General features: G+C 42.3%; 1 protein-coding gene across 2 annotated transcripts in view; it reads left to right on the top strand.

Annotated features, from left to right (window-relative positions):
* Positions 1–27,094, top strand: part of XDH (xanthine dehydrogenase) — a 51,766-nt gene extending 24,672 nt beyond the window's left edge. For both annotated transcript variants that reach the window (XM_009704857.1, XM_009704865.1), the window contains 23 exons: positions 1,923–2,107; positions 2,572–2,746; positions 3,207–3,296; positions 3,944–4,113; positions 6,654–6,777; positions 7,190–7,309; positions 8,795–8,891; positions 10,923–11,047; positions 11,788–11,921; positions 13,402–13,489; positions 14,118–14,204; positions 15,624–15,815; positions 16,308–16,453; positions 17,049–17,130; positions 17,457–17,552; positions 18,283–18,411; positions 19,432–19,506; positions 20,364–20,416; positions 21,571–21,685; positions 22,348–22,413; positions 24,189–24,377; positions 25,605–25,772; positions 26,752–27,094. In XM_009704857.1, the coding sequence (XP_009703159.1) occupies positions 1,923–2,107; positions 2,572–2,746; positions 3,207–3,296; positions 3,944–4,113; positions 6,654–6,777; positions 7,190–7,309; positions 8,795–8,891; positions 10,923–11,047; positions 11,788–11,921; positions 13,402–13,489; positions 14,118–14,204; positions 15,624–15,815; positions 16,308–16,453; positions 17,049–17,130; positions 17,457–17,552; positions 18,283–18,411; positions 19,432–19,506; positions 20,364–20,416; positions 21,571–21,685; positions 22,348–22,413; positions 24,189–24,377; positions 25,605–25,772; positions 26,752–26,802 (2,757 nt within the window). In that variant the 3' untranslated portion in view covers positions 26,803–27,094. The remainder of the gene's footprint in view (positions 1–1,922; positions 2,108–2,571; positions 2,747–3,206; positions 3,297–3,943; positions 4,114–6,653; positions 6,778–7,189; positions 7,310–8,794; positions 8,892–10,922; positions 11,048–11,787; positions 11,922–13,401; positions 13,490–14,117; positions 14,205–15,623; positions 15,816–16,307; positions 16,454–17,048; positions 17,131–17,456; positions 17,553–18,282; positions 18,412–19,431; positions 19,507–20,363; positions 20,417–21,570; positions 21,686–22,347; positions 22,414–24,188; positions 24,378–25,604; positions 25,773–26,751) is intronic.
* Positions 27,095–27,971: the final 877 nt, after the last annotated feature.

Genomic DNA, 27,971 nt, shown 5'->3' with positions numbered 1-27,971 from the left:
CTTTCCCTATCGCATTTGTCACAGTTACTTAATTTTTACGATAACAATATTCTGTATCACATAGACATTTACTGGTTTTCAAATAGAAAAAGCCTGACAGCACAATGCCTATATATTTCTATCTTTGGAAAACAATCTTAACCTACTGTTTGCTCAATATTGCCATCGTAGGCTCGTAGTATCACAATTTTTGCCCTGCTGAAGACATAGAAAGTGGTCATGAAGTCTTACTTCATCCTTTAAATTAGTATCCTCCAACCTTCATTCATTATTGATCTCTATATTCCACGGTGGGGGACTGAAAAAATTGACATGGAGACAGTGTTTTTGCAGTTGGGAATATTGCCTATTAATCTTTTAGAACCTGTGGATTTCTTAATGTGCTCCTGCCTGGTGTTGCCTACCTTGTCTAGAAAGGGAGACGGGAGACTACTCTAGGTTCCTAATATGCAGCCCTTAAGAGTAAGGTTGCTTGGATTTCCTGTGAGAATAGCTAACACCTAGAAACTTTGATAGTTTAGAGGGGACATACTCTGTTGTTTTACCAGGAGGCAGGGCAGACATGGGCAGCTGACGTGCTGGTTACCTTACCTACACTCCTAGTGAGGAAACATAGCTAGTGCCTTTTCTCCCACAGGACTCTGTACCAAGAAAACTAAGGTGTCCTGCAAGGAATGAAAGCAAATATTACCCTCTTGTTGCAATCATGATACTGGAAATCTTTGAGGTGTGCAGTAAGAGAAGAGGCTGCTTTTTCTCCTCTTTGAAAGCTAATTGGTTTAACAAGCAGAGTGGCAGAATGTCCTCATTGGGAGGATGCTACTCATGCTCCTCTGGTATTATCTGCTGGCTGCCCACTAATTACTTGAATTCAGGAAATGAAACACACCCTTCAGTTATATCTCCAGTAACAGGCTCTTGATGCACAAAAGGGGCCTCTTGTGAAACTGTTCTCATTGCCAACAACAGAGGAATTGTTCTTTACAATAATAAAAGAATTGCTGTCCGCTTCCGATTAGAAATAATTAATGGAACAGACTGGTGTGCTGTGCAGAGTCACTTGGCTAAGCTATTAGAGAAGAAACTTGGCAGAAAACTCTCCAGAAGGGCCATGCAAAGACATTAGATCTGATTCCTCTCTTAGTCTGCAGAATGCTTGAACAGCAATTTGTCATAATCTGCAGGACAGGCAAGGGGAAAAACTGACTGTACTGTGACTCCAGGGTGACACCATCACTCGGTGTATACTGGGGGAGTGTTAATCTCATTTACTGCCACTCTTCACAGGAGACCTGCTGAGTTTTGTGAGTTGTAGTTGCTGGTGCATTTAAAAGCCTTTCCTTGCTCTGTGGAGACCAGCAGAGGATTCAGGATAGTTACTGAGAATTGTATTTGCAGTAACAGATTGAAATTGTCTTAATTAGTCTGGTCTATTCTAGAACTGTGAGACATTTATGATTATTGATTTCAGTTCTTGCAGAGTTCAAAGACTTCCGAAGGTATGGGGTTTAGGATATGAGTTTTACTGATTAAGCTTCCAGCTTAGCAGCCTGGGAGAAAGAAAAAGTTGCTGAGGAACTGTAAGCTTTATTATGTACAAAAAAATCTGTCCTGGTTCTTCCTCTGAAGATATGGAAAAAATGTGACAGGTACAAGCAGATCTCTGTCAAAGCTCATTTCCCGCATAGTCTTAGGTTGGCTAATAACCACTGATCTAATACATTAGAATTAATTGTTGAATCATGTGAAAATACACACTGCTGCCTGAACAAACATGTCCTGCTTGGCCCTGCAAGATGAATCAACCAGATACAGTTCCCTGGAATATCTTATCCATGTAGAGACAGGTTAACAGCTTGTCCATATTTATACTCCAAAGCATGCCAAGGTAGAGAATAAAGAAATATTTTCCTGTCTTCTAGGGTGAATACTTCTCAGCTTTCAAGCAGGCTTCCCGTCGGGAGGATGACATTGCTATTGTGACCTGTGGGATGAGAGTCGTGTTCCAAGATGGCACTAGTCGAGTGGAGGAGATAAAACTCAGCTATGGAGGAATGGCTCCTACAACTGTCCTGGCGCTAAAAACTAGCCAGGAGCTCACCGGCAGGTAGGAATTTTTCTGTGATAGAAAGGCTGTCTAATGGAACAGTGCTGACTTTTACAGGAGCAGTTCAAATACCCTGAATCTCCTTCAATAGTACGTGGGAGAAAGGGGAAGAAGTGTAGCTACACTTCTGCAGCAGTCTGTGTTTTGTGTGATGCCTTGCTTACTCCAGTACTCCTTACCCTTGAAGATTCATGTCAGTTCCCCATTCAGAGAGCCATTTCCTTGCTAAATTCACTCATCTGTTGAAGTGGGCAGAAGTTAGATGTGGGCGTGACCTACAAAACTCATTTTCTTTCAAAATGGACAGAAAAATCTGTGCTCTTATCATTTACCACATCTTTATAAATAGATAGAACAGGTGACTTGCTTGAGAGCTTGTGGAGCTGCCGTATCTGAAGAATTAGACTGCCCTGGTGATATTGAGGGCTGAGCAAAGGCTCTGTGTCACTTTTATTCCCTTGCAGAGACTGGAATGAGAAGCTGCTGCAGGATGCCTGCCGCTTACTGGCAGGTGAGATGGATCTGTCTCCTTCTGCACCTGGTGGGATGGTGGATTTCCGACGCACGCTCACACTCAGCTTCTTCTTCAAGTTCTACCTGACAGTCCTTCAGAAACTGAGCAAGGACCACAATGGCCCTGTGAGTGCTGCTAAGGAAGGCAGATTTGGGGAAAGAGGACTTACATGTGCTGTCTTGGTGGGGAAGGCATGGGGAGGGTTCAGATTCAAGCAGAGTTGTGCCTGATAACAAACTCGATGTTGCAATAGCTGCCTGAACTACTCTACTCCTTACTTGAGTGACAGTGACTAGGGTATCTTCCCACTTGCTTTCCTGTGCCATCCCCACCTTGCTGTGGAAGGATGCTGATCTGTGGGTTCACAGGAGGACTCCTGAACTTCTCCCCTTCGTTGCATTACAACTGCTTTTGTGGGTCTGTGGCTATTCTTTGCACAGAGCCTGAGGCCTGTTTGCCTTTCACCCAGTAAACGATGAATTGTCTTCACTGGAGGGTGGAGAATGGAGAATATCCTGGGCTACCAGGCAACATGAGAAAGGCACTGGCAGGAAAGATGATTATTCTTTAATATGTCTCTGGCAGAACAATCTGTGTGAGCCCGTCCCCTCAAACTACATCAGTGCTACAGAGCTGTTTCACAAAGATCCCATTGCAAATGCCCAGCTCTTCCAAGTAAGTAACAGTACCTGCATGACATAGACCCAGGCTTTTTCTGTAGCTCAAACTACATTTCTTATCTTGTCTCCCTGAGGATGACCAATACATGAACTTATAATAATGCCATTCCTGAGGCTTGTATTTGGGTTTCAGTCCCTTCCTTGCTTTAGGATACAGTGTTCTTTTTGTCATTGCACAGGACTGTTCCTGACCTGTACAGCTTCATAAAAATCGCTGTGGGTAGCAATTTGCTCCTGCAGCCAGCTCCATAACCAAAGTGAAATTGCCCTTCTGCTTTCCCCAGTTACAGCCTGCCTTTCCTTGCATCTCTCAGGCTTCAGATTCAGGATGTATCTTCTTCCTTATTTCTCTGTTAATGACCTGCTCTCTTCAGCTTTGAGACTAGAAGCTAGCTTCAGAACTTGAACCTTTTATGCAACTTGTCACTCTAGCAGTTTCAAAAACTGAATCCCTTTCACTTCATTCTCTACAGCCCCCTTTGTGTAGCCACTCCATCTTGTTTACCTTCCTTTTTGTTATGGCTGAGCCCCCATCCCATTCCTCATCTCACTAGAATGTCTCATGTTGCCTTCTGCTCTCCCATCAATGCTTCCATCCCCTGCCATCTAAGCAGTAATAGTCAGTCATGTGTTTTACTGCAGGAAGTGCCCAAGGGGCAGGCAGTTGAAGATATGGTAGGCCGCCCTTTGATGCACGTTTCAGCAGCCAAACAAGCATGTGGAGAAGCTGTTTACTGCGATGACATCCCTCACTATGAGAACGAGCTGTATCTAACGCTGGTGACCAGCACCAAAGCACACGCTAAGATCCTGTAAGTGTTGCTTCTGAGTTTCAGATGTTGGAAGCATCCAGTGCCTGGTGGTTTAGGAAACATTGACCTGTCAAGTTGTGGGTGAGGGAAGGATTTTTGCATTAGTGGGAACTCCAGCTCATTGCACATTGTTACATGACACAGACATGCAAATTTGCATCAGTGGAAATATGAAGAATTAACACCAAACTCAGAGCTTTGTTGAAGTACAAAGCCCTTAGCCTTTGGCAACCTTCTCGCATGTCCCATCTCTAATACTCAAGTATGCAGGATTAAAAAGGAGCAGGTAGGAGAGCACCACAATGTCTGAGGAGATGTCATTTTAATCACTAACCAGAGCGTGCAGCTTGAACGTGCTCTTTCCTATCTGCCTAAAAATTTAGGTTGTAACATGCAGTTCCATCACAGCACTCCTGCTGGTGAGTCAGCTGTGTGTGTTCTGTCTAGTTTTTGCCTTGCATAGTGCTTGCTTCCACTGGCTGTGATCAAACCCTCTGCATAACAGTGGCTTGGCTTTAGCTATTATATGTAGACTTATTTGTACTTGGCTGTAGCAAGGTGGATAGGTCAGTATTTGGAAGCGCAGCTGTTTCTGAAAACATTTTGTTCATGCAGGGCATGACGGATGCATAATTTATAACAATAGTGACTAATCAGCTCTAAAACACCTATCCTGGCAGGTAATGCCATCTACATTCTCATATGAGTTTTAGTGCTGTTATATTATGGGACTGACCACCCCTCGCAATCCCTAATTGTGTTTACATTGTGGTGGCTCTGCAGGCTCTCATCTGCCCTCAATTTCTTTGACATGGGACACTCGTGTCATCCTCAACAACCTTGCAATGGGCTGTTCCTTCCTTAGGCAATGCTTCCTGCCTATTTAGACTTCCTGTCCAGAGGTTTCCCGCAGTGATCTAACACAGGACGGGCAGCGTGGTGGTCATGGATGCACAAATGTAGTCGTTGACTCCCAGGTTATGAAAGAAATTGCTCTGTCATTGTAGTTAAATCTTAGGTGTTGCGACATGGTCATTGATGTGTGCTGCAAATGCATAAGCATTGTTACTGCTACCAGGGCAGATGTGGCAATAAAGAAAGCATCAGATCTATGCCTGTGATCACAACGTTCGGTATTCTCTAGAGGCTGCTGTACACATTCTCTTGCATTTGCGTTGCACACTCACATTTCAAGCTGTGAGCCTGTTTTGTTCTGTAGAGGAAGTAGTAGAATATTTAGTATTATCTATTAGTAATATCTATTAGTAGAATAGACAGAAGTATCTCAGCCTGTGATTTTTGTTGGTCAAAATACCGGCTCTGAAAACTTCCACTTCACCTGAGTCAGATTTTGACCACCGAGTGTAAATTAGAAGTCATCTGCCTCTGTATTTCTAGCTAAGGGAAACCGTCAGGGGATTGTTTCTGAGGCATTACTGCAGAAGCACGGGAAAGTGAACTTTCCAAAGAAAAATAGCATTGTCTTCAGTTCCTGCTGTCTAAGAGTTCATGTGGGAAAGTTCATTCATACATTTAATGTCTTTTTAAAAAAGTCTGTAGCTCGCTGGGATACATAAACAGCTACTTTCAGGCACAGTTTGTTTCAGAGTTTCAGGAATCTAAACAGGCATGCTGAAAAAATTGCAGCAATTTACAGAAGACAATAAATCATTCAGTTAACAGAAACAAAGCCACAGCTTTTCTATTTGCAACAGTTCCCTTGTAAAGCAAGCCAATTACGTAGCCAATGTACAAAATATTGCAAAAGGAGCTTGAAAGTCTTTTGTAATACATTTTTTATGAAGTGCTCCATATAAAAATTAAATTATATTCCACTTCTCTAGTTACTTTTTGTTCTGTTTGTCACTTAGTTTTAAATCTGTATATGATTCAAGCAGACAAGCATTTTGGTTAGATACCTCTTTTGCTGATTACCGAAGAAAGGCTTCCACGAAGCTTTTTGTCTTTTGGAGCGTCGTTTCTTTTGCATCCTTTTAAATACCCTGCAGCTTCCTTGTGATTGATACTCACCAACTTCTCCCTGACTCACAGCTGCATTTTTCTCTAGAGGTGAACCCATAGTAGATGATATGTGTCTGCAGTAAAATTTCATGTTTATCAATAGACAGGGAGGAATCTTGTCTTCACAGAATCATGGCAGCAAAGACGACAATGGAGGCATACCATCACTAACACCAATCTGTCTTTGGTAAAGGGCTTCAAGGGGTCTTTAGTACACATGGTGATTGGATCAAGTTCAGATATGTCTTAGGGAAAAGATGTATGATACAGTATAGTCCAAAGAAGCAGACTGGTGATCAGACTCACAGTCAGGATTCAGATTATCATATAGATCCCAAACGATTTTAGTCTAAGATGTTGCCCTTTCTGCCTTGGTCTCACATGATATTCATATGACAGACTCCTCTTTTGCATAGCCAGACTTCAGGGAATCAAGCTTGAAAATGTATTGGTATCTCATAAGTGCTGACAAAAAGAAAAACAAGAATTAATAACACTGCCTTTTCTCCTTTCTTTAGTTCCGTAGATGCATCTGAAGCCCAGAGTGTTCCTGGGTTTGTGTGTTTTGTCTCCGCCAAGGATGTTCCTGGCAGTAACATCACTGGCATCGCTAATGATGAGACTGTCTTTGCTGAGGACGTGGTATGTGGTTAAAAATAGCCTTTTTTAATCACACTGCTCAGGAGATAAGATTTCTCACGTTGTCCAGTGAAGTCCTCTACCTTATACAGAGACATATCCTAGATGCATGGGAGTCAACAGAAATCTTGGTGCCAAATTCAATAAGGCCTGAGTCTCTCTGCCCTCTGCCCCTCTCCTCTGTGTTATCTGCACCATTCTCCTCTAAGCTGCAGGCCACTAGGGCAGGCTCACTCACTAAGTTACTGTCCAAAGTTGGTTGTGATCATTTTCCCTTGGCTGGTTTTAAATAGACCAGTCTGAACAAACTAATAAAAAACTGCATGAAAGGAATAGATGAAGAGAATTATCATGAACCTTTCGGTGACTGCATATATACACATGAAATGATGGTGAGTCCTAATCTTGCCTGTAGGTCACTTGTGTTGGTCATATCATCGGTGCAGTTCTTGCAGACACACAAGAACATTCCAGAAGAGCTGCTAAAGCTGTGAAGATTAAGTATGAAGAACTCAAACCTATTGTCACAATTCAGGTAAGATGGCTCAGATCTCCTCCTGCAGTTAGCTTGGGACCCCCTGATGTCTAGTTAACTTCTATTCTTACACGTGGTTATTTAGCTCTACATTTTGTTAGTCTTTGTGGGGGCAGCAGGATATGGATAGAAGGAATAATTTGTATGTTTAAATATAAAGAGGACACACCTTTGACGTGGTACTGATTGGGAGTACATTAACTTATTCTGTGCTATTTAAAGCTAAAACTAAATCAAACTCTGGTAGATGCATTGTGTTCAGCACAAATTTGTTTAAATGAACAAGGTTACTGTCAGTTACATTCTTACCCACATGTGCTTGCTTTCAATATTCTCTGCTATGACTCTGCTGGCTTCATTGGTGTTCATTCATTCTTCCTTCTCTGATTTATAACACTCAATAACAGAGTGTGAAATCGTCTCTTCTAGCTCTGTCACTGCACTAATTCTCTGAGATTTCTGCAGACCACTTGTCTACTTGTCTAAGCTGATGAAATGAATTTTCAGAGTTCACTCTCCACTGTGAACATCTCCACTGACTCCACGGACACAGCCCTTAAGTGGCTTTTCTCAAAGCTGAAGAAATTAATGTCAACAATTTGTGATCATTTCATGCTTTTTTTTTTAACTAGAAGGCTTATTGGTAAGATATCCTTATGTGACAGTAAAAGCAAATGGTAATATCTAATACAGCATTCATATCTAGAAATGAGAAAAAAAAAAAGTATGAAGCCATTCCTATTGGGGAGAAATTAGAAACATGGGAGTCTAACTAATTTTTTTTAATAGTCAGTATTTCGTACCATGTGTTTTGTAATGTGAATTTTATTCATGCAAATACAAAGAGTCTGTGCATCATCTAGTGCAGACATTGGTACTGCCATCTGTGGACAGAGGTTTTGATTTGTTTGTGTGATTTGTGTGCTCACAAACAACATGTGAGAACTTTTCTAAGGCTTCTAGTTGTTTGTTCAACCAGGGAAGATGAGAGTGGAGCCAAAAACGTGCTGATTTTTTGTTGTTGTTTTTTGATCATTCTTTTTTTTTTTCGTTATGGAAAGCTTCAGTTTTGGCAAAAGTACAATGCATTTGTAGAACTTCCTCAAGAAAGATTATTGTATATTAGCTCAGAAGTGAAATATATCTGCAGAAGTTCTCATCCTGTTGGAGAGATTTAGTTTTCTCCTTCTGTCTCTTTTTTTCTCTTTTTTGTTTTCTTTTCCCTTTTCCCCTCTTCTGGACCACAGACTATAGTTAACATAAGTTGTAAGTTGTAGCTCTGGTGGCTAAAGACCTTGAGGTTCTGGGTCCATAATGTAAAATGGGTCACAAGGAGCAATCTAAGATTGTCCAATTATGGTGTTTATTGTGAAATTGCTGTGTTGCCAAAAACTATTTTGTACTGCTTTAAGTCAAGTCACTTGGCTATTATCATAGTTAGTATCTGATAAGTTCTTGAAATTTCACTGTCATTTTGTTTCCTAGGAAGCTATTGAGAAACAATCCTTTCTTAAGTCTATAAAAAGGATTAATAAAGGAGATGTGAAGAAAGGATTTGAAGAATCTGATCACATTTTGGAAGGTGAGAATAAGCATTAATACTTCTTTTAAAATAGGATCGTTTGTGACAAAAGAAGTCAAGCTGTCAGCCTCCTTTTTATGCCTATGATACTGAACTCATGAAAGTCAGGCTTGCAGGGCTAAATTAATTTCATATTAAGTTTCAACTAGCTGTTTATATACAAATAGCTTGTGAAAGATTTAATTTCAGTTTCAGACAGACCTGAATGCTCCTAACTGTGCTCCTGTAAACACTCTCTTCCAATGTAAGGACACGTTTTTCTTAAACATTCTACAAAGTGATTTTTTTTTTTTCCTGAAACATATCCATATAGGAGCTTTTCCTTGTCCAGACATAGTCTGGGCTGAATCTTACAGACAATCAATTTCCTTTAACCTGGTATATGACTGTGTCTTATGAAAACGGGACATATGTGCGTCTGAAAACCTAATCCCCCAACATTGGTGGCTGTAGGTATGTATTATGAAGAACATGGCACTGCCCTGTAACACTTTCTCAACATTGATTGTTGGTCTGTCTTTGAGGATGGGGTTTTTTTGATGTGCTTCTTGGTTTCATTCAGTTGGAGTCTGCCAAGCAGGTTGTAGAGACACGGGTAAACATAGCAGTTATCAACAACTGTTCAAAACCTCTATGAGTTAGGAGGGGAGAGTGCCAGAGCTGTGAACTGGAATACTCTGTCAGACCCGTGTCATGGCTTGGTGTGTGTGTCACCGCTCAATAGCTCCTGAAGGGAAGACTCCCAGGCATCAGACCTTTGGAGAACTATGTATTTACCGATAAGAGAGTGTTGTATCCTTCTTACAGATCTGAGAGGGAAGTTAAATCAGTTACAGACACAAAGCCTGGTGTGAAGGGATTATTCTCAAAGATCACTGAGAAGCATGCCCACCCTTACCTCCTCATGGGGGAAGTTGGGAAATATTTAACTGAAACACTCATTTCTAGGTCTGTCATTTGTTGTATTTTGGTACGCATTGCTGAGACTTTCCTCTGCAGTCAGCAATTGGCGCTGGCACTTCAAAGATGTCATAAGCTGTTGTTAACTGTTTTTTTATAGTGTACTGTACTATATAAAATGAAAACACGATACCAGGCAAGGCAGAAATTGTTCTGAGCTAGAAGAATAGGTTATTTAAAAGGCTGCAATACTATGTGAATGCCAGGCCAACCTCCTCGAGGAGACAAGAGAAAGGCCCCTGCTATGTACCAGTGTAGGCGTCGTCTCACTCAAATGGGCATTTCTCACTGGTGTACCTAATGAAGGCAGCTATTTTGTTGCTGCTGATTTGAATAAAAGGAAGGGAGGAACAGGATTTTGAGAACTGCTCTGAATGTTAATTTTCATGGCAGCTGAATTAGACCATGACCATGGCTGAGAAAGGAGGTTGATTCTGACATTTAATAGTGTGTGGCATGACTGGAAATTGTACCTTCAGCACTACCAGGTAAGATGTGCTGGGAAGGAGCCACATGCAGTGACAGAGACTTGATTCCCAGTTAGATCTTCTTAAGGCATTTTGGGTTTCTATTTTTGTTCCGCTGTTTCAAAGTCTGTAACCTTGTATTTGATCTGCTCAACCAGACTATACTCAATTTATTTCTATCCTTCATCTCAGTGGTGTTATCAGGGCGGTGTGAAAGGCACCAAACGCTGCATCTTAAGGGATGCTGGGTCAATGGCATGGTGTGCAGACTTATTTTTGAAATGCTAGCCACTTGTGTTTTGGACTGAAGATTTCTAGAAAGTGGAGGGGAGGCATGTCTGTGGTTTTTGTTTTGGTTTTGTTTTGGTGTGGTGGTGGTGTGGTGGGGGTTTTTTGTGTGGTTTGTTTTTTTGTTTGTTTGGTTTTTTTAATGTCAAACCAGAAGTGTCAATTTTAGAGCTAGGGATATCCAGTGCTGGGCAGTGGAAAGGGCTGTCATTTAACACCTGTCAAAAGGGCAGTAGCTTGCAGGCAGCACGTGATGGGAGACACCTTATAATACCAAGGACACCCTGTCTTTGGGACATTTCTTTCAATTTTCTAGGAGAGATGTACCTCGGTGGGCAGGAGCATTTCTATCTGGAAACTCACTGTACTGTGGCTGTGCCAAAGGGTGAAGAGGGTGAGATGGAACTGTTTGTGTCAACCCAAAACCTAATGAAGACACAGGTACTGTCTTTTAGGTAGCAAGTGGATAAGACATTTGTTTCTCAGTTTCAGACTAGATAAATGATTGTTTTATAGTTGGTCCTATCCTGTCTGAATAAAAAACTCACATAGGCTTAGAGTTGGGTATGGGATCTAAAGTCCATATACATCCTACTGATGTCTTGAATCCGCTTCTGGGTGACAGAGACATTTCTGTTGGCAGCACATCTTTGTCATCAGAAGTTACATGCTGAAGACTTTCTGGAGAGGATGCCAGCCAGTCAGTAGGCATGGCTGTTGAATGACATGTCCAAAAGAGAGGTGGTGTAAACACTGACTATATATACCAGCTCTGCCAAGTTGTGAGGTAGGCTACTGGCATTACGGTGTGTCTTTGGCCTGTTTACTGACTCACCAAGACTGGCCAAAGGTCTCATAATAGAGTGAGGAGAATGGACAGAGTGGTATGGATGTCAAACCCTATACTAAATAAGACCTATGCCTTGGTAACCTCATCTCATGCCATTCTCTTCCTGAATCTGGTGCTGTCTGCTGAAGTACTATGTGCCTTTCCACCTCAGAGATGAAATACCAGGCTTATCGGTTCCAGTTGCATCAAATCCAATTGCAGGACCAATAGGACCTGCAATGTAACAGAGTATTTACACTGTTGCAGTGGTTGCAGAAAGGCAACGTGTTGGTATTTAGTTCTGAACACCATCTCAGCTCTGTACAGGTTCTGCTGTTCTGTTTTTCTTTAGGAGTTTACTGCTAATGCATTGGGAATCCCTTCAAATCGGATTGTGGTTCGAGTGAAAAGAATGGGAGGAGGATTTGGAGGAAAAGAGACTAGGAATACTATTTTGACAACTGCAGTGGCTGTCGCAGCCTTCAAGTAAGTTTGAGTGTGGGGAAGAGGGCTTTTTCCTTTCAGGCTGTCCTAGCCTCCCTCTTTCTGGAGCCCCATTTGCACTGGAACACTTCCAAGACTCTTCATGTCTTGTTTCTGTACAGCTTATAGCAAGCCTGGGGTGTCCCAAAGGAGGTGTCTAATGGGTTCTTAGCTGGTAGGAGGAACTGAAACTGCTCAGAGGGGCTAAGCTTATGTGGGAAAGTCAGCTTTTAAGAGGAAAGGGGGAAACCTCTTCTTCTGCTGTTCCTTTGGTGCTCTCTGAAAACTCTTGTATTTCAAATTATCTGCCTCTCCCTTTCACCCCAAACCCTTTAAAAATCCAGCACTAACCATGCTTGGGTTTTTTTGTATAATAGAGGTATGAGAGTCTCTTCCTTGCTCAAAACTCGACTATGCCAGCCTTGCACCACTGTTTCTCTGCTCTTCTGCAAACTTTCACTTTGGATTTTTCCCTAGGAAGAATGGCAGGCCTTTGGACAGAAACCCACACTTTTCAAACCCCTAAAAGCTCGGGGAATGAACCTAGGCTGTTTTTGTGAAGCATAGATTGGAAATGTGCTTCTGGTTTCTGGAGTTTTGATATGGGCTCATCTTTAACACTGCAAGTTTCTGTGGTTGTGAGTGATTATGGCCTCTGAGATGACATTTGTGCAGTGTGTGTAACACTGCCCTTTCCAATCCTGCCCTTGTAGGTGAGGATGCGCCCTGCTGGCAATGGTAGATGGATTTTGCAACACAGCAGCAATTTGATAAAATATCTTTGGAAAAGAATAGTCAAAATGAAGCTCCTGTACTTAAATCAGCTTTATTTTTCTTGTTCTGAGCAAACCACCTGTTTTCTGTAATTAATCAGTAATACATGTACATTTTTTTCTTTCCTTTATGCCTGCCAGCCAAACCACTGTTTTATATCCCAGGGGTTATGAAATAACATCTATGGCATTCCCTAGATATTTTTACAACCTGAAAAGAGATACTGGGAAGGCAGGAGTGTTAGAAAATGAAGAGCAACTCCTCTCCTCCTTGTTTTCCTCCTTGGAAAATAAATACGCAAATAAAAAAAGATCAAATTTGAGGCTAGTTAGTACTTTAAGTAGCGTTATTATATAATTCATATGGCATTCTCTCTTGCAAAGCTAAGAGAGTGCTTTGAGAAATAGTCTGGAAAACAGTGATTGCTCAGTTATTAGCATCTCTTTCTGTAAGAAACTATCCTTCTTTCTAATATAAGAGTCTCCGCAAGAGTTTTCATGAACAGGTCCCAAATTCTAAGATCTTAATTTTTTTTTTTTACTCAATCTTGCCATTTTCTTGAAAGGAAGATACGTAAACCAAGCAGTTTACCCCTAACTCCCCATTGCCACTCTGCAAAGACAATGCTTACCAAACAGAGGGGAGTCTTGCTCTGTAGGAACTGTATTGTGCATTTCAGGCTTTGCCTGATAAATGTATCCTCTAACAGAACTGGCCGCCCAGTAAGGTGCATGCTGGATCGAGATGAGGACATGCTGATAAGTGGTGGGAGACATCCCTTCCTGGGGAGGTACAAGGTATGCATACATATGAAATGAATGCATGTTGTTTCAATGTTGTCACCTGAAACATCAGGGAGTAGTAAGATACTCTGAAAAAATTTCTGCTCTGGTTGTTTCACTGCTGATCTCCACTGTTGCAAATGGATCAGGTCAGCTGGGTTATAGCATTTTTCCTGCTAGAGTCCTGTGGAAGTTCTTTTGGCTCAGATGGTTCCCTTTTTGTGACCTCAGCATAAATACTTCCTTCTTCCTTGCAACCAAGACTTTGCCCCTGTTGACAATCACATTGCTCTTAGGCACTCCCCCATTTTTAGCAGTATTGTACTACTGTTTGTTTTGTTAACTTCCTTTCCTCTTTAATCTCCATTCAACTGCTTCTGATTTTCAAAGCAAAAACCTGTTAAGGAAGGTGTGGCTGTGACAAGTGGCCAGCAATTATTTTAGAAGAGTTCTCTGGAGCAAGATAAAGATGCACACATGGACCCTGTACTGGGAAGCTTCCTCAGTTGCTGCCTGTGCTTGCCTATGCTGCAGCAGAGGACAGTCAGCCTTTTGTCTGTATGAGGTCTATTCAGTTTTTGGAGGGAAGCATGAAACGGAACATTTTGTAGAAAACCGATTACAGAGGAGACTCTCTTGACAGGTTGGTTTCATGAAGAATGGGAAAGTCAAGAGTCTGGAGGTGTCATACTACAGCAATGGGGGCAACTCTGTAGACCTCTCTTACGGTGTAAGTAAAATTTTCTGATGGCTCACTGGGCAGAAGACATTTCCCTGTGCAGCCTTTTGCTCTGACTTCAGAGAGTTGTTGTCTGCAGCATTGTTTGCACATCCTGCTTCTCTGACATGACTGAAAACAGACCTTGATGGGTTTTTGGAGCTTCTATAACTGCTCTCTGAGCCAACTGACCTGCCTTGGCATGTGCCACATAACTCTTACTGATGCTGTAATAACTTGGATTAGGCAAAAGGGTCAAGAAAGTTTGCTTTGCATTACAGAGGGCTGTGATGGGAAACTTCTTGCACAATGCAAGATGACTGATAGTTCCCCAGCTTTGGGGAAAGCTATCCCCAAAGCTTGAATAGGCTGATCAGGGCAGAGTGTCTAAATCAACAAGCTTGTTAAGGACTGGCTAAAGCTAACATTGGGTTCACAAGCACTAAGGGCAAGAATGGCCCTGAGTTCTGAGTTTGAGAATTTTTGTGCTGATGAGCAAAAAACTCTCCTTTTCTGTCGTTTGAGTGACCAACCCAATAGCCTAGTGTCGGTCATGTTTATTCTAGCTCCCTTTCTCTAGTCCACTGAGTCTTTGAGAATTTTCTGCAAAAATGAATCTGTTTCAGTAGGAGAGAACTGCCAGAGCTCTCTACCAGAGCCACATTCGCAATGTAGTTGGTGCTGTGCAGAGCAGAATGGCAGGCAAGTGTCTTTGTGTAAACTAAGGGCCTGGTTGAGAGTGCATCTATGTGAATTGTCTTTTTGACTGTGTCTGAATCAGGGGCCTGGAAAGCACTCCATGTTGAAATAAGGTTGAGATATGCATAATCTCCTCTCTCTGCTGCTGCTGGAAGGGAAATCTGGGAACACAAGCCAGAAAGAAGCTCTGTCCCTTTCCTGGTTGGGACAGTCAGTGGACGAAGATCTCAAATCTTGCAGTTTAGAGGCAGCTATTGAAAATCTTTAATTCATATAGTTGCCCTTACTGCCATAGCCCAGCTCCTCAGTCACTTGATATCAGCAAGACTTCTTTTCCAGTAACAGATTACTCAGTATAATTAAAAGATGATTCTGGTTCTTCCAGGTGGGTGATGGCATTTAGTAGCGTTTTGGCTCAGCATGAGCCTAGGGCCAACAAAGGACTTTGAAGCTCAATCTGTCCCAGGGTCATAAGTGTCAACAGAGAAGTGTGCTTATTGTTCTGTCCTTCAGGAGGATACTGCTTGACACTCCATTGCAAATGGGAAGGAATACTGGCTGCACCTCAGTGCTCATCCAGCTGTGTTGGCTGCAGAACTGCAGGTTGCAAGAGAAAGTGCTGGTTGTTGTAAATTAGCTTCAGAGCTTTCCAGTCTGGCTTTGGCAGCTAGTGAGAAGTCTGACATGTGATTTGTGTAAAATGTGTCCACCCCGACTCCTTCTCTTCACCAGGTTATGGACAGAGCCCTGTTACATTTGGATAACTCCTACAACATCCCCAATGTCAGCAGTGTGGGCATTGTTTGCAAGACCAACTTGTCTTCCAACACAGCCTTCCGTGGCTTTGGAGGGCCCCAAGGAATGATGATTGCTGAGTGCTGGATGAGCGACCTTGCTCGGAAGTGTGGCCTGCCACCTGAGGAGGTACAGATCCACTGACACATTTCAGGGCAGTGCTGCCTTTGAACAAGGTCTGAGAACTGGACGTAACAATAGAAAATTATTAAGCATAAGAACTGTTGCTCCATTTTTGCTAAGCCCTTAGCAGGATCTTAAACTTTCTGTATGGCAGCCACATTATAGCATGGATTATCTCCCACTTCATTAAATTCCCTCAGTAGCCTCCGTTGTGTAACACCTGCTTTAAGGATAGATATTCAAAAAACAGTCCAAAGGAACTAGGTACCTTAATCTTACTAACAATGTGTTTAAGTCCCAATCTCTCTGGAAAATTCCCAGCCTTAATGTCTTAGTCCCTATTTTCCTATAAACAGATACATGTCTGTTAATTCTATCGTTCTGTAGAGTGAGCAGAAGAGTAAAACCAGGAACCAACATGCTTTTGATGACATCCATTAAAAAAAAATAGTCAGAAGAATTAAACTTGACATGTCCTTTATATGTCTATTTGGGAAGGTGCGGAAGCTCAACCTTTACCATGAAGGAGACCTGACTCATTTTAACCAAAAGCTGGAGGGATTTACTCTACGAAGATGCTGGGATGAATGTTTGTCAAGCTCTAGCTATCATGCCAGGAAGAAACTAATTGAAGAATTCAACAAGTAGGTGTTCTGGAGCTGTCTTGTTACTGGGTGCACGTGTTGCCTACTAACTTCTGAAGTTCTCTTGGCAACATGAGTGATGTGAAGTCAGGCCTTATATTTGCAGAGTGACTTCTAAAAATGTCTCTCTTTGAAATTTCTTCATGCTCACTGTGGGAAGAAACCTCTATCAGTGAGCTGGTAGCTTAAATAAGGCAAGAATCAGATATAGCATGACATGATTTTGTAAGGGAAATGTGGCAAAGCAGAGGGGGTCTGTTAAGTCCAGCTAGGCTTTTCAAATGGCTATGAAGGAAATTTGTTTAGGCTTTCCACTGGCTTATAGTCGTTTTTAGTTGGCTTGTATATACAACTGAATAGTTAATAGTCCAGACAATTGCTTCTATGATGCCTGGGGGATCATCTTGAGTTGGGATTTCTTCTTGTTGGGACCCATAAACAAAGGCAGTCTTTCATAAAAATTACTGATTAACTCAGTCCATATTGCATTCAAGTATTTCATTTCTGCTTTGATACCCAAGCTATTGGAGGGAAGCATAGTACTGAGTTGCAATGAAAGCCGCATGAGTATATGAATAATGTTCTTTCCTTGCAGGCAGAATCGCTGGAAGAAGAGAGGGATGTGCATCATTCCTACCAAATTTGGCATCAGTTTCACTATCCCATTTCTGAACCAGGTCTGTAAGTGTCATTCATCTTTTCAGTAGAGAAGCTAGATTTATGCTGCCTCTCCGAGGCCCTCCTCCATTTGTACCAAACTGGAGCTTTTCCGAGAAGTAGTAAATTAGTTAAGAAAGAGCACGCATTTTTCAAACCAAAATGAGCAATGCAACAGTTACCAGCTTGTACTGTCCAAAAGACACCACAGTGCAGCTATGTTTCCACCAAAGAACAACACTGGTCTAGTTCCAAATTAATTGTCTCTGTAGCTTGTAGCTGAAATCTGCTAAGTACTTCACTAGTTCGTTTATGATGACTCTTGGATTAATGTGCTCTTTTATAGGCTGGAGCTCTGGTCCATGTGTATACAGATGGCTCTGTGTTGCTCACACATGGGGGCACTGAGATGGGTCAAGGACTTCACACCAAAATGATTCAGGTAATAATGAGTTGGGACTTAACTGAATAAGATGTGTTTTCAGGAAAATTATACTCACTCTGTAGTACTGCCTCAGAGAGCTTGACACTTCCTCTGTGTGCATGCGTAGGGTAACAAATCACGACTAATTCCTCTTAATTGTTTCATCAGCAGTGCTAGATTTCCAGAGTATTACCACAACTGAGTAGGAGAATTAGATTCTTCATCATCTTACGTCTTCTTATGTAGATAATGCAGGTTATGCTTACAATCTTAACTTGTCTGGCAATTTCGTTTCATCCCATAAGACTACAGTTTACATATATTTTATACAAAAATTAATTGTATTGCAAATGTATTTATCTGCATATGCTAACGCCTATGTAGTTATAAAGGCCTAAGGGAGCAACATTGCTTTGGCAGGGAAATGAAAGAGAAATCTAAAAGGACTCTTTATTCTCTGATTTTAATTGTTGAGAGAAGAATTTAGTCTCACGATAGCGAAGTGAATGTCTGTGAGTGTGGCAAAAGTGCACATGTATGTGCTCACACACATTCAGTGTGTGATGGGCAAACCTAACCATGTTCTGGTTAGCTCTCAGTCACCAAATCAACTGAATCTTCAAGAAAAATGAAATTTAGGATGGGAGAGGGTAGAGGTTGCAGTGTGGATCCTAACAGTGTAAGCAACGAATGATAATGCTCATGTATAAGAAGAGCTGCTTACCAATTGTTTACTTTTGCTCTGCAGGTTGCTAGCAGGTCACTGGGAATCCCCACCTCCAAAATTTACATCAGTGAGACCAGCACAAACACTGTCCCAAACACCTCCCCGACAGCTGCATCTGTTAGTGCGGACATCAATGGAATGGCCATCCATGTACGGAAACTGAGTTATTTAAACTAGCGGGTTATAAGCTAGGACTCCAGAACATGAAAAGTTGATGTGTATTTATCTATTGCTTAAGGAAAACATAACCATCAAAAGGCAATTCCAGGCAACTAGGGATAACTTGTAACTTCTTTACCTGCTGTAACTGCCGGTGGTGTTAGATGATGAATGACTGTATTTTTTTTTTCCAAGTTGTTCGAAAGTCTCCTTCGGTCCTTTTGTAGTTCTAAAATGGATTGTCTGTGATTACTCAAAATGAACAGAACAAAGCATCCATTTAAATAGCTAGCTTCCAGTAATTAATGCAGCCTTATCTATAACAAATATATTGTGCTGCAGATATTAGTAGCAGATGGTTTGTGGGCTGTGCTCCAGAACCAAAGACCTCTAAATGTCGATACACTCAAAGCAGACATCCTTCTGCAGCAATGGTGTAGTCACGACTGTCTCTGACATGGTAAAGTTACCAATGCATATATTCGCAGGGTATGTGACTTTTCCATTGAAAAGAGGAATTTAGTACTGGTCATTCTCAGATTTAAAGAAAAGGGGAATTGTAACCTATAAAGTAAAATCATCAGGCTGTTTTTATTCTATGCACAGCTTGTCCGAGTAGATTGAATTTTGGCAAGAATGGGTTTTTTTAGTGTTATAGGATCATCTTGCTAGATATGCTAAGATGTCCTGCTATGACTTGGTACAGATAAAGTAACTGTATAAATGGGTGGACTTCTGATATTTTGTGTCATGGCCTGGAAAGTTCTGTGCTGTATTTGGGATTCCCTTTTGCTATCAGCACATCCAATCTGCTTTGAAATCCTTTTCAGTCAACCTTTCTTCCTATATAGCAAAACATCTGTTAGTGAACTTTGTTCCTTTTTATGAGATGCCAAAGTCCTAACGACAATACTGATTTCAACAGAAGGTTCTTTGAAACTCTTATAGGGCTCTTAGTACTATAAGCTGACTTTTCAAATCTTAAAATACTGCTATTCTCTCTGTTTCTAGAATGCGTGTCAGACTATCTTAAAAAGACTTGAGCCGATCAAACAGTCTAATCCCAAAGGATCCTGGGAAGACTGGGTAAGCTGTTTGTTACCTGTTGTGAGACAAATGGGCATTGTCAGAGATTGTGTTAATTGGCAAACCCTGTATGCAGGTATATCCTCCAGGCCTTCTGCATCTCGCTCGCAAAGATCTGAGCAAAGACAGTGAAACAGAAACCTGGCAAGGGAAGTAACCGAAGCTTGCAAGAGGTCATCCCAAAACCTCAGTTATGACTTTAATACTGAGATTTTTCCAGATCCTGAGGTCTGCCTATGACAAACTTGACCAAATAAAAATCTTGAGTGGTTGCATATATCATTCTAGTCAGGCTACAGTCTTGGACAGGAAGAAACCTGATTTGTAGTGAAGGGATTCTGTGACAAAGATGACTCTTTGTTGAGCTGCCATCCACCTCCTGAAGTGCTTCTTGGCTGTATTATCTCTGTACCCTCAATAATAAGAGATTGGTGTGCTGTAAGGCTGTCGACCACTTTCAGATCCAAGCTCTTCTTTTCATGGGAGGAGCTTTGACTTTGTGATTTGAAAGTCAGGATAGGATTTCCCCTGGCCTTACTGAAGTCAAGATGACTGTCAGTTTAACCTTTGTCTCTGAGGTTGAAAGTCTAACCTGCAGCTGAGAGCTGAACAAACAAGAGCAAGTCTTATCCCTCTGCTAATGGGCAAGTTCTGCCCTTGGTAGCTGCTGACCAGGCTATTTGGGGAAGCAGCTGCATCGTGATGTTTCCCTTGGCACTGCTGGCGCTGGGTAGCGTGACAGCTGTCTGTCACTGGACACCTTCTATTCATGTTCTGCTGGAAATGTGTTTGGGGTAGCTATTTTGCAGGCATTGGTTGGACAATTACTGTTTTCAAACTTTTGTTCACTTTACCAGATTAAAGCTGCCTATGAGAACTGTATTAGCCTGTCGGCCACGGGGTTTTATAGGTGAGTGAATATTCACACGGCAGAGGCACAGGTCTTACTCGATTGCATTCAGGGAAATTCTGGGAGGATTTACAGTCCCTATCCTCTTGTCACTGCTCTAACTTAGGGCTGCATTTCCTTTCCTACCTAGAAACGTTGAGCCTGAGGTTAGCAGTCTCCTGGCTGGGCAGAATCAGTTCTTGATGGAGCACAGCTTTTGGGGCCAAGTGCAGATCTCATATAAATCTGAAGTAGATCTAACTTCACTCTAGCTGACCTAGGTCTGAGGAGGCATAAATGAAATCAGAGCTTTGCCTGGGGCTCTTCTCTGTGTCAACCTCGTGACTTAGTGTTGTACTAGAACCATCAGGCAGGGGAAAACCGGGCAGGGGCTGTCCTTGAGGACAAAGCTCCTCATGGCAATTGGCTGGAGCAGTATCCTGGCTTGTGGCATGAGCAACTTACCAGTGTTTTTTAAAATGTCATTCTTCCACTTTCAACTCTTGCTGATTCCTGTGCAGTTCTGAAAAGAGGCACTTTTCTTAGTCAGCTTTACTGCTGGAGGAAAACAGAGATCCATCATCTTTGAGGCAGAGAGGTTGACATAAAAAACTAAACACAGTGCTGAGAAGAGCCTATTTAGGACTAAAATACAATATGAGCTCATTTCTGTTGCATCTCTGAAATGTGTTTTTCTCTTAACCAAGGGACTGTTAGTATTTTCATGAACCAGTTTTCAGATAAAGTATAAGTAGCCAGATACAAATTTCGCCACGAACTATGCTTAAAATCAGTTCTTAGCTTAATCCAGTTTCTGGTTCAACTTGATTCATGTCTGAAATCTAATGACCTCCAAGAAATGTTCAACTGCACATTAAAAGCAAAAGATTTGCTACTGGCTTGGTGGGAATGAGTTCATAATAGTCATCACAAGCTCTGAGATTTGTGGGAAAATACAGATGGCTACAATTGTTTGATAATTTCAGTCAGGTTTTAAAATACAGAGCAGCTTTAGCAGATTTCTATTTATAGTTGTTTATGCTTTTCATTTCTGCATGGGCTTGACGGAAGGGATGAAACAGAAGTGAATAAGGGTTTTGATAAGTCGCAATGTGTGTGTATGCATTTTGACTGTTCATGGAATGAAATGTGGGTTTGTTTTTCTTTGTATTAAGAATTCCTGACCTTGGCTACAACTTTGAAAAGAATGAAGGGAAACCATTCTGCTACTTCAGTTACGGCGTTGCTTGCTCCGAGGTTGAGATAGATTGCCTGACAGGTGACCACAAGGTGAGGGGGTCAGCAGTGAAATAGCCCTCTGTGTTTAGGTGAAGGAAACATTCACAGGGAGTTAGAACAAACACTGGGTGTCAGCCTGTTCCTAGCTCTGTCATTGGTCTGGTCTGACCTTCAGTAAATTTCTTAACTCCTCTGTTCCACAGTGCAACAATCCGTAAAGTATAATAAAATGATAATTATCTACCCTGGGGGGATATTAGGAGGCTTAATGAATGATTGCAAAAGTTATTGGATTTGCTTAAGTAAGAGATAGCCGCACTGTGTTAGCACAAAAGAACAGAAACATACTGGAATTGAGTTAATCATTAGTTAATAGCACTGAAAACTTTTAGCAAGAAAGAAAAAAGAAAAAAAAAAATCATCAGAATCTGACCTAGTTGGTTATGCTTAGGTACAAAGCACTGACGCTAGCAGCTTGGAACTAATATAAATTGGGTCCATTGGATCTCTGGGGAAAACTGCAGTGAATTCCTTTGATTGACTTTAGGAATGAACTCAGATTAAAAGTCAGCATGAAGAGTTGAGCTGAGATAGATTGTTGAACACTGGCCAAGTGTGGGTTGTAGTTCGATACATTACTCCTCCTCATACAAGACCATGGTGTACCAGTTTCAGTGGTCTGTGCTGATCTATTATTTATTTCTGCCTTTTAGAACATTCGCACAGACATTGTTATGGATGTCGGTACCAGTCTGAACCCAGCCATAGATATAGGACAGGTAAGTGAAATAGTGTTGCCATTTCCACCATGTTAAAGTGATCACACTACTCTCAGGCTTTTCTAGATGAGCCATTATCCCTCTCCAGGTTGTGCCTTTGCAAACAGAGCATTTTAAACTTGGGTATCTTGTGGGGCATTTTAAGCTCGCTATGAAAACCAGTTTGATCTACACTTAACTATGCAATAGGCACAGAATTATGGAGGGAAATTTCCTGTTGGGATTTTTTTTTTTTGCCTTGGATATTAAGACTAGAGGATATTCTCCAGTTACCACCATACTGATGCTTTTCAGCATCTGCCTTGCCTAAGGAATCAATCCAGGTAATACTGGTATGATGGAATAACCTCATCCCAGGCTTAGTTTCTACAATATGGCATGTAACACTAAATCCCAGACCTGATTTTTATACTCCTATCTGTCAATATCAAGTCCCATTTAATTCAGTGAAAATTCTTCTGTGAATAAAGAATTAGGGTGGTCGATTCTGTCCTCCAGCTACTGCTGTGTAGGGATCTCAACAGGAAGTCGGACCAGTCACTAAGCTTGCAAATTCCTTGGGCAGGGACAAGCTTACTTCCATATTTTGTGCAGTAATAATCACAATGATAGCTCTCAGCAAATAAAGGTAATAAACACAGAGTTGTTTGATAGGCCAAGAGATGAATCGCTAGACATTGCACATGCTTATTTAGCCATCTTAGCTCCCTTGCTAACTCTAGATGTTGATACAGTGTAACTCCAGTGAAACTGCTGCAGGATTTGGGCTTTATGGGAGAGCACGAGTTGCAGAGCTCTGCCATAGTTAAAATAAAACTTCTTGGAAAGCAGCATTTTTTCTGAAAGAGACTTTTTTTTGAAGTGGCCGAGAAGCAGCCGTTCTGTCTTTGCAGCCTGTCAGTTTGCATCTGGGAGTAAAGAGATGGGCTATACAGAGCCTGTCAAAGAGATCTCAATTTCCCATGTCTTTCTGTGAATTGGTGCAGAGGATCTGGGGGCACCGGAGAGAAAGGATGTTGTATGACTACAGGAACACAAGTACACAGAGCTGGGTTAATGAATTTTTGTGCCAAATCTTTACACTGGTCTGCCTGTCAGATCTCCCTGTGGGCACAGAGAGCAGAGCTTCTTCATGTAGGGTTGTTCAAGTGCATCCTCCTCTCATAGCTGCTCTCCTTCTTTTTAAATTTTTTTTGCCCTAAAATTTACAGGAGAAAAATTGTGCAAAGAAGTCTTTAGTACTTGAATGGATATGGGAGTGTTTTTGCAGGTATCCGTGCTGGTGACCTGAGAATATGCAGTACCTTGGAAAGCATTTATACTGAAATAGAAAGTGTAAAATAGTTTGTCTTCAGATATATCATCTTCAGTTCTTTTAGTCGTCTTGTCCTTTGAATTATCAGCAAGTACAACTCATTCAGTGTTAATCTGCCTGCGAAGGAATCAATATTTTGGCATTGATTTCCTGCCCCCCCGCCCCTTGCTTCATCAGAAAATTCCTTTCCTGTGTTTACAGCATGTCTGTTTGGGTGTATTTGTAAATTGCTTCACCTGCCAGGGAAATGCAGACACATCTATATGGGAACACTGGAATTGTGCAAAGGTGCCAAGCTGTACTTGGCAGACGGGACAAGGGTTTAGAGATGAAAAGTGGGAAATTAGTCAGAAGGGGAGGGCTGAAAACTCTGGTGGAAATCATCGCTGTCTGTTCTTGTGCAGGGAAGAACAACAACAACAACAAAAAAGAATGTAACCTTGTGTGGATGTGTTTGTAGATAGAAGGAGCATTTGTTCAAGGCCTTGGGCTCTTCACCATGGAGGAGTTGCGCTATTCTCCTGAAGGGAACTTGTACACTCGAGGGCCTGGGATGTACAAAATCCCAGCGTTTGGAGACATCCCAACAGAATTCTATGTGTCTCTGCTCCGTGACTGTCCAAACAGCAAGGCGGTTTATTCATCCAAGGTATACCTGCGAGATCTGCAGGCCTCTTACTGCTCTATAATTCTGTGAAGCTGAGTGTGATAAAGTAATGATGCATGTGTCTAAGTAGTTAATCTTGTTATGCTGGCTTTATTCTAGACTCAGGATGTTTTCCCTTTCCTTATCAGAAATATGTATACTATCCTTTATAGTTAGGAAGAACTGTAATAACCTGCACGTTGCCACCCTGATTGCCTGTTAGAGAGAACTGAAGTGGTTTTGCTGTGCCAGTTCTGCTGTAACAGAGGCTGACAGCCTCCTGCTGCGTGTCAGCTCCTTGGTTGCCCTTCCCGGGTGCCAGAACCACCACTGTGGATAACATTTCCAGCAGTGTCATTTCCCCAGATCTGATATAGCACGATCTTGTATCAGAGTTTTCATGTTTTGCTTTCTTTACTGTTCCACAGTGCTCATGTCACCCTTAAAGGTCCTTTATTAGTCCATGTGTCCTTCAGCTGTTTCCACTGCAGTCAGTGCTATTCTCTGCAGTTAGCGAGGGCCGCACCAAGCAGGGCTGGATGTACAGCATCAATGAATTTGCTGTACTTACGGTTCAACAGAGCATTTAGAGGGGCCACCCAGCATCCTTATGTATGCCTGGCCTGCTTCCTTACAGTTTCCCATTTCCCCTCCATCCACAGGAACATCTTCATCAATGAGGAGAACTTTTTGAGTGACTAGTGGTGATGACAGAATTAAGAAAAAAGGGGCTGGCAGGGACCTCAGTGCTAGATGATACTTGTGTAATCCCTGAGGTTAGTTTGCAAGGTCCTCCAGCGATGGAGCATCATGCTCTCTGCCCAGACAACTCACCACTGCCTTATCTGAATTCCCTTGGCTGCAATTTTAGCACCAAAAGGTTGTGGGAATGAGTTAGTCCCTTTTTCCTTCATAACAGCCTTGCTGTGTTAGAAAGCTTGTGTTTTCCTACTGTCCTTTTTTAAATGGACTGGGGATTGTTTTAGCTCAATCTTTCCTCACTGATCACATCTGGTAGACTGAGGTGCACATCTGGAAGGCAAGGGGCTGTTTTGGCTTGGCCTTTCCTTCCTGATCACATCTGGGAGAAGTTACAAAGAAGGAATGAGGAATGCGAACCATTCCTGATTGTCACGTAGGGCTTGTGTATCTTTCTGCTAGCCTCAGTAGTCTTTCCAGGGCCGAGACTGTTTTGGGCTGCAGCCTCACTCTTGCTTGTGCTCTGTCTAGGCTGTGGGAGAGCCACCTCTGTTCCTGTCTGCCTCAGTGTTTTATGCCATTAAAGATGCCATCTACTCGGCGAGGAAGGACTCTGGCCTGACTGAACCATTCAGGCTGGACAGCCCAGCCACCCCAGAGAGGATCCGCAATGCTTGTGTGGACATCTTCACTAAAATGGTAACAGCTTCTGGTTTCACAGTCTGCTCCCTAGCCAGCCTGCCCCACATGGGGTGTGTGTGCTGGTCACAGTGGCCCAGGTCTGGGATTGGGGCAGGATAGGGAGGCTGTGGCCCTGCTTAAGCAGATGGGTTTTATTTCATGGGTGTTATCCTTCCTTGAACATGCCCCCGAATGAGAGACAAATCCACACACCAGCATTGCTAGGGCTCCCATTGCAGGAAGAACTGCCATTACAGTATCAATGAAGTTGCAGTTCATCCCTCCATCCTCCCAAGTGCCGTCTGTAGAACAAAGGCATTGACTTATCCTGATGCTCCTATCATCTCTTAGGGGATCACCACCACCAACATAACCTGCAGGTCCACTCTGTGATTTAGTTGTGTCGCTCAGGGAGGGAGGGAGAGGAGAGTGTTACTGAAAATGCTCATTTCTCCTGAATGTTATGACCACAGGAGTCTCCTTAGAGGCTGTGGGCTTCATTTGAGGGAGTGCGGGAGTTAACCCTGTCACTGTCTCTTCATGGGCTGCTTCTCTGTTACAGTGTTGTAACAGGGCTGGTAGGAGTGGGTCCCTGCAGAGAGTCCTGCTGATTCCTGTGTGACTCAGAAAAAACAGCTGTCTGGATGCATGTGGGCATCCTCCAGGCTTTTGTCAGCTTGAACCCCACTGTAGTTAACAGCAAAACCTGGCTATCTTAGTCCTTCTCACTTAACACCTGCATCCCTGTCTGGGGGGGTGGACTCGGAAATGGTTTTGAGAATTTGCACAAACTGTTGACCATCAGGCCTTCAGCTAGAGCCAGGCACAGCCTCTAACAAAAGCGTCAGACATCTCTGTGTTTTGCAAGACTGGGATAGGACCTCAGATCTTCAACAGTACAAAGTCGCCCACCTCAAAGGGAGCCTGGTGGAGCATGCCGAACCCAGGCCAGGACCCTCACTTGCTGCTAACATTTTTTTTTTTTTTCTCTTTACAGTGCCCTTCTGCTGAGCCAGGGACCTTTAAGCCATGGTCTGTCCGTGTGTAAAAGGCAAGTTTGAGGAACAAACTCTCCTCATGAAACAGCTTACACCAGAGGGACCACAAGGCAGTAGGACTATAATGAAAAAAAAAAAAAAAATCTGTGTTCATACAGCTCATCCACTGATCCATGGAGCTTTCACATTTAATTATCCAATCATTGTTTTCTCTAGGAGAGGGAATTGCTGCCAGATTATAACTGTGATGTAAATTCAAATGAAAAGTAAGTGGAAGGTGATGTTATCCAGGCGTAATTGAAAAATCTTACAGGTTTCATTTTAAATTGCTGCAAGGATGGGAGACATGCTTATTACCAGCCAATGTGAAATGGCAGGGTGGTTGTTTCTTTTTTTTCTACTATGGGGAAACGATGGATCACCTTGCAATGCTATGCCAAGAAGGACTTAAATACATTGAACCCAGACAAACAGTCCTCTAGCTGAGATGGGGGAAGGCATGAGAGGCACTGAGGGCTGGACCCTGTTGTGTCCCCTCTGCACACACAGCCAGATATACACTCAAGGAAGATGAGGAGTTTTGATGTTAGCTAACAAAGGTGGTCTTACCTGTGTAACAAAAGTAGTTCAGAGGAAAACCCTAAAATGTGACCAATAACTGATTTATCCTAAGTTAAATGAGCATTATTTTGTCTGCACTGGGGCTTTAATGAATTCTTAGTTCGCAGGCTACCTTGTCTTCTCTGATTAAAGATACAAACTAGAGGTACCAAGAGGACTTACAGCAAGATTGCTGCTTCATTTGGTGCAGCCTTTTCCTGCCCCACACCTTCACATCCTTCCCCATCTTTTAAATAGGAAAGGACATCAGAGACCTTGGAGTAACAGAGAAAGTTACTCATCATTGTTCCCAAGGCAATTTATACCAGTCCAGGCAAGGGAGAGGAGGAAGATGGACATAGCTGGGGATTAGTTGGCTCTGAGTGCCCTCTGAGGTCAATCCCTTGCTGTCATGCTATGGCCTTGCCTTCTTTTCAACACAACTCTTAGTTTTGCTGAATGTAAGAGAATGGGTACATTTTGCTACAGGGACTGCTTGTCTGAAAAATGCACTGTGTGATGACCTCATGTCTTCTGGGTTGAATGCATTTTTCATGTTGGATTCAACGCTGGGCATCCCTCTTCACAGGTTTTGTCACTCTCAGATTTAACACTGCAG

Source organism: Cariama cristata, unplaced genomic scaffold (assembly GCF_000690535.1).
Source record: "Cariama cristata isolate BGI_N322 unplaced genomic scaffold, ASM69053v1 scaffold2180, whole genome shotgun sequence".
In the NCBI taxonomy this organism is placed as follows: Eukaryota; Metazoa; Chordata; class Aves; order Cariamiformes; family Cariamidae; genus Cariama; species Cariama cristata.
This window is presented reverse-complemented; position numbering and strand designations above follow the sequence as displayed.